This window comes from Coffea eugenioides, chromosome 6 (genome assembly GCF_003713205.1).
Source record: "Coffea eugenioides isolate CCC68of chromosome 6, Ceug_1.0, whole genome shotgun sequence".
In the NCBI taxonomy this organism is placed as follows: Eukaryota; Viridiplantae; Streptophyta; class Magnoliopsida; order Gentianales; family Rubiaceae; genus Coffea; species Coffea eugenioides.
In genome coordinates this window covers 38508710-38514564 of record NC_040040.1, presented here as the reverse complement: position 1 = coordinate 38514564, position 5855 = coordinate 38508710, and the positions used below count along the sequence as shown (strand labels likewise).

General features: G+C 34.7%; 1 protein-coding gene across 1 annotated transcript; it reads left to right on the top strand.

Annotated features, from left to right (window-relative positions):
• The first annotated feature begins 1568 nt into the window (after positions 1-1568).
• LOC113775426 (protein DCL homolog, chloroplastic-like) lies at positions 1569-5187 on the top strand. Its single transcript, XM_027320299.1, has 3 exons — positions 1569-1947; positions 3067-3181; positions 5003-5187. The coding sequence occupies exons 1-3, from the start codon at positions 1628-1630 to the stop codon at positions 5171-5173; spliced, it is 606 nt and encodes a 201-aa protein (XP_027176100.1). The 5' UTR covers positions 1569-1627; the 3' UTR covers positions 5174-5187.
• The last annotated feature ends 668 nt before the right edge of the window (positions 5188-5855 follow it).

Genomic DNA, 5855 nt, shown 5'->3' with positions numbered 1-5855 from the left:
GTATTGAGCACTAGTTTATATAAAAGCCTAACTAAAAAGTTCGATCGTGTAAACTCGATGCATGTAAATTTGGCTTCACATGAACCGAAATTTTGATCATGAATAGGTCTTCTCAGGTTCCTATAGTTGTGCATATATGCATTTGTTTGAAAAGAACAAAAATGTTATGAAGTAACTAAAGATGTACATGTTCATTTATATTTTCGAAAAGATTGATTCATAATCATCCACAAGATTCATTGGTACATTGAATGAATCCTTTCATTATTCATTAGTCTATTTATGAAACTATTCAATTCTTGTACTCGAAATACTAAATTCATGAATAAGGGTTCAATAGAGTTCGTGTACCTTTGATCCTGTATTACCTATATATAGAGGGATCCTAACCTCTTTTGAAATATCTTTTGATCAGTTGAAATATTGAAATATAGTTCTCAATTCTCTCTCTACTTCTTTCTCTAATATTCAAATTCTTATTTTATCAGTTTATTTTATTAGTTTTACAATATAAATCTTTTTATCAACACTTAGATGTCATGGATAAAAGAATGGTGACTATTAAATAGTTGAATAATAGTTTCATTTGACATCTTTCTCGCACATACGGTTGTGAATAGCAAATTATTTTATAATTTTACAAGCTGACATTATTACAACTCCATATGTTTGAGATTTACACGTTTAAATAACTAATCATTTCAAAAAAAAATTATATTGGTGGAAAACATTAATTTTTTTCGTTAGGAGGAAATTCATAACAGTAAAGACTTAATCATGGTCACATCAATAAATTTTATGGCCACACACACATATATATACATACACTGTAGGAACGTATAAACCGGTTTCCCCCAATTGAGGTGAAAAGTAGCCCAAAGTATATTTAAGTTTGATTGGCCCACATTATTTTGGTTCAACTAAAAAACAATGAATATGTTTGGATAATTGATTATTTGCGACAATTAATTGGTTCAATTAAAAAAATAATGTGTTTGGTAATCGTCCCCTAATTACAAGGGGAAAAAATGTATTTAAGCAAACAAAATTAATTTTTTATACATTGATAGTATAATAATTTTTTAACATTAGCAACTTTAGATATATAGTGATATTTTTTACATTAGCAACTTTAGATATATGACACATATGTATGATTGAATTTTAAATTTAAATTCATATTATCTGTCATAATCTAAATTTGTTAATGTAAAAAAGTTATTAAAAAAAAAAGATTGGCACATCAAAATTGGCTAATTTTGATATATTTGAAAAACAAAAAGACGTTGTTTCACTGAGCCCCTGATATACAATAGGTTTTTTTTTTATCGGATATAATAAATCTACACTTATTTTATACTATGGGGAAGGGAACCTAAAGAGATTAAAGAAAAAATCGAAAGGAACTGGATCACTTATCAATCGCATTCATTTAAAAGCCACTTAAAGTGATTTGCTGCATTTTAGTGACAAATAGTAAAAGAAAAGATTCGAATCTTGACCTCCCACCCTATCAACTTAAAGGTTTCGGCGGTGGCCAATGAGCTAAGCTTTTAGCTCAGTGGCTCCCTAATGTGCAACAGGTTCATGACTCGGAATTGGGTAAAGCACACGAGTCGAAAATACGATGGCTGCACCACTGCTGAGGGGCCTGCCACTCCTCCGTCACCGCCTCCACCTCCACCGCCGCCGCCTAACACTTGGCTCGCTCTCTCTCCGCCCGTGGTTCACTTCTGTGGAATCCATCCCTCCTGACGACAAAACTGGTCCTTCCACGACCACCCAGACCACTACCATTCCAGGACTGAGCGCCAGAGACTCAGTAGCAAACCCCAGAAGATCTTGGGACGACCCAGATTACCGAAAATGGAAAGACAAGGAAGCTGAAATACTCGAAGATATCGAGCCCGTAATTTCTTTAGCCAAAGAAATCATCCATTCTAACAGGTACAGTTTACATTCCTTCCTTGCCCATTTTGTGTAAACCCAAAAGAAAAACAAAAATGTAGCTCAATTGTCCTCCAATGTCATTCTTTTGCACCATTGCTCGTTGAGTTCTTTTCTTAGCTAGTCTATCAAATTTGGTAATTGAGCATGTGTTTGCCGGTAAAGAAGGTGCAACTAGTTGAATAGGCTTAACATAAATTTAAGCTACAATTTAGATAACCAGCGAATAAGCAAATGCACTTGATTGATGCTTGTATAGTTGAATTCGTCTATTTAGTGTCATGTTAATGTTGCAAAAGTGGTGTCCGAATATTATTTTACCAAAGGCCTAAATACCATCCTTTTTCATGTACGAGAAAGAAGGCATTGTCTCCGAATGATACGCAGTTGAAGGCTTTAAAATCAAATACTATTACGAACTTATCTGAGGTCGTTAAACATTGTTTTCAAAGAGAGGCATGTGTTTGTAACGCTATTCTCCTCTATTGAAGTCTCTGTAGTCAAATAGGGCTTCCTGTTGAGGACATTGTGATCTTTGTCTACCTCAATTGTCCGTTAATGTGGGGCAAGCTTGGGTCTGTGTTTTGATTTGTCCTTCTGCTCACCATGTTAGACTTTTTCATTTGGTTTTGCAAAACTGATCTAGGTTGTGGAGTTGTAGTATGGATAATATTTGGTGATTTGGAAGGCATTTCCCTGTTGTTTTCTTGATCTTTCTGGATTTTAAATGGAGTATTAGAGTTCCTTGATTTTGTACCATCAGTTTTGTTATATTTTCCACTCCCTTTTTGAACCCAAAATTCCATACTAGTTGCTTTTAAAAGCATATGGACATAACCTTGTTGCTGATTAAGGAATGTTGTTCTTTTCCTTGTATGTTTATTTATTCATTTTTTGGGGTTGGGGGGAGGGGCGAACGGACAGAGTAGCTGTCTCACATATAGTGTCAGGTATCATTTGCTATCATTGCTTTTTTGGTAAATGTATGCTTAAGGCTCTTTCTTGTTCCTTTTCTTCTTCTTCTTCTCTTTAAATGTTTCCCGCTTATGATGTCTAATAATGGCACTGTTTATTCTTGTATTGGAGTTTGTCGATTGTTCTGCTTTCTTTGCCTTATAGGTACATGGATGGTGAACGGCTAACTGCAGAAGATGAGAAAACTGTGATCGAGAGACTTCTTGCTTATCACCCTCATTCTGAAGATAAAATTGGATGTGGACTTGATTCAATCATGGTGAGTTGCATCATGTGTTTAAGATATAAGTAGTTGGTGGAGACCTGATAACTGAGTTAAATGTTTCTCCAGCAACTTGGATGCTAACAAAGTTAAAACTTCACGATATTGGGTGGTTATGTTAAATTTATTCTAGTGCCAGGCTTTTTGGGAGAATTTGCATGGTCAAGCCATTTGAACAAAGAAGAGAACTTTCAATAATCGTACTAGTATTTTGGAAATATATCTTGTGAAGATGCATTCTGAATGGTTTCGTCGGGTTTAATTATCAGCTGCTAATCAGTTTAACTGCTAAAGATCCAGACTTGTTTTAGATGCCAACAGATGCTCCTAAATTGTGTAGAAAAGATTTCATGCAATCATGGAATCAGTTGAGTTGGATAATGTTTGAAAAAAGTTTTTGCAAGAGCTTTGAAATCTTCCATGCTTTCTTCTTGGTGTTTGCATTTTTTTTTTCCCCGTTTGTAATATTCCTCCCGTTCTCTCTTCTTCTTTTCTTTCTTTTTTGCATCTTCTTTGTGTCTCTTGTTTTCTCCCAGATCACGTCATGTTTTCAATTATGAAAAGTCTGAAGTCACGCTGCAATGCTCTTATTGACTTTTCTTGTCATTCACGACATGCAAGCCTATGGCTGCTTTCTGTGGATTTGGGGCATAATTGATGGAAACTTATTGCTTAATACTTAGTTGTCGTTCCTTTCTCAGGTAATATTTTCTGAAGAAAGAAGCTTGACAAAAGTTGCTTGTAATTTTTTTTAATCATCTGTTGTAATTTTTTAGGAATTTCTTTCTACTTCATCAACAGTAGCTTGGAACATCCTTTGCTTAATAGTCCAAAGTTTGATTTTATCCAAGAAACAGTCAGTTGTTTTATGCTCCTTTGCTCAGTGTTCCAAATTTGATTTTGTCCTAGTAAGAGTCAGTTGTTTTATGCTCATTCATTTTTAGATCCCTCTCTCTCTCTCATGTTGCATTACTGGACTTTCAACCAGGCACAAAAACATGAATAACCTCCCAATGGTTTTACTTGCTGATTTTTTGCCATCAATTATTTGCATAGGCTCTTTCTTGTGGATTCTGTACACAGGAAGCAACATCTTTAAGAGTTTCATGTGCACTGGACAGCAAGTACGAATTTGCCTTGTGTATCTCTAAGTATGGATTTTTCCAGTGCTTATTTGTAACCAGTTTAATTACATCTGAATAAAGCCTAACTAAAAGGATGAAATCAGGAAAAGTAGGTGCATGTAAATTCATCTGAATAGTTTCACGTAAATCAGTGGAAAGTGAATTGGAACATGACCAGGTGTTCTCAGGTTCTTGTAATTATGCATATAAATTTTGTTTGATGACAATTATCTGGTTATCAACACTTAATGACATAGATAAGAGGATGCTGATGTTTAATTAGAGACAAGGCTAGTTCATTTGGCATTTTCCTCCTCTCTTAAATAAGAGATGAGGCCAATTTTTTTGTAAGAGGCAAGAATCAGAAGATCAACTTTATTAGCTTTTTGCTGGCTTTCTTATATGACCTCTGTATTGGGGTGCTGGTGACGTCATGGTCTGCACTTGCAGTTATATGGGTCTAGATCATGCTCTTTGAGTTAGTAATCTCGTCACTTTTCCAGTTATTTGTCAGTCTCCATACCTTTGTAGAGAATGAGGTGAAAATTATAATTGATGGAGAATTGATTATGCATATCTTTGAGTGGTGGTCGCTATTACTTTGACCTTTCAAGAGATTTTGTGTTGAGCCAGTTGGCAAACTCTTCAATTATGCATCGACAGAACGTCTCTTGAATTTGTACTTTGTATGCAGGTGGATCGGCATCCCCAATTTAGACACTCAAGGTGCCTCTTTGTCGTGAGAACTGATGGTGGATGGATTGACTTCTCCTACCAGAAGTGTCTTCGGGCTTATATTCGAGATAAGTACCCTTCTCACGCTGAAAGATTTATAAAAGGACATTTTAAGCGTAGCAGCAGTTAGGTGATAATGCAGTATATGTTCTGCTTCTGCTTGGAATAAGAAATGGGCACGGATCCTGTGTAGCTCGGGTGCATGAGCTTCTTTCCTTCTTTTTTCTTTTTTTTTCCTAATTAAATAACAATGAACTTGAATCTAAAATAACTAAAGCATATTTTTTTGTGAATGATTTTCTCTTTTGACAAATTTTATGCTAAAAAGTCTTACAATAATAAAAAAAAATAAATAGCTAAAAGGGTGAAAACGAATACGAAATAAAACTAAAATAAAAAAATAATAGATAATAATCTAAAAATAGTAAAAGGCTAGAACTAAAAAATCATGGAATTAACAAATAAAAAATAGATAAGAATTATTAACTAAACAAAAATAAAATTAAGACAAAAAATTATTTAAAAATTTGGTGTCTACAGTTTGCCCCTCTTTGTCTAAGTTTTGGAAAAATTTGAGACAAAGAAGTAGACACCAAATACTTACCTGCAAACTGGCCGAACAACTGTCGTCCTTGAAATGAGGACTAACCCCTTTTGATGAGACTGACTCGGCCGAGAAATTTAAAATGGACTGACCAAACAGAAAAATTTAAATGGGACTGACTCGAACAGAAAATTTAAAATCGGGACTGACCCGAAACAGGAATTTAAAATCGGGACTGACCCAAGACAGAAATTTAAACGGTACTGAC

What these genes read in the sequence shown, in the direction of transcription:
- LOC113775426 (XM_027320299.1), top strand. Translation starts at nt 1,628, where the DNA reads ATGGCTGCACCACTGCTGAGGGGCCTGCCACTCCTCCGTCACCGCCTC. An exon ending in GAAATCATCCATTCTAACAG is followed by an intron (nt 1,948 to 3,066) that starts GTACAGTTTACA and finishes TTTGCCTTATAG; the next exon opens with GTACATGGATGGTGAACGGC. An exon ending in GTGGACTTGATTCAATCATG is followed by an intron (nt 3,182 to 5,002) that starts GTGAGTTGCATC and finishes CTTTGTATGCAG; the next exon opens with GTGGATCGGCATCCCCAATT.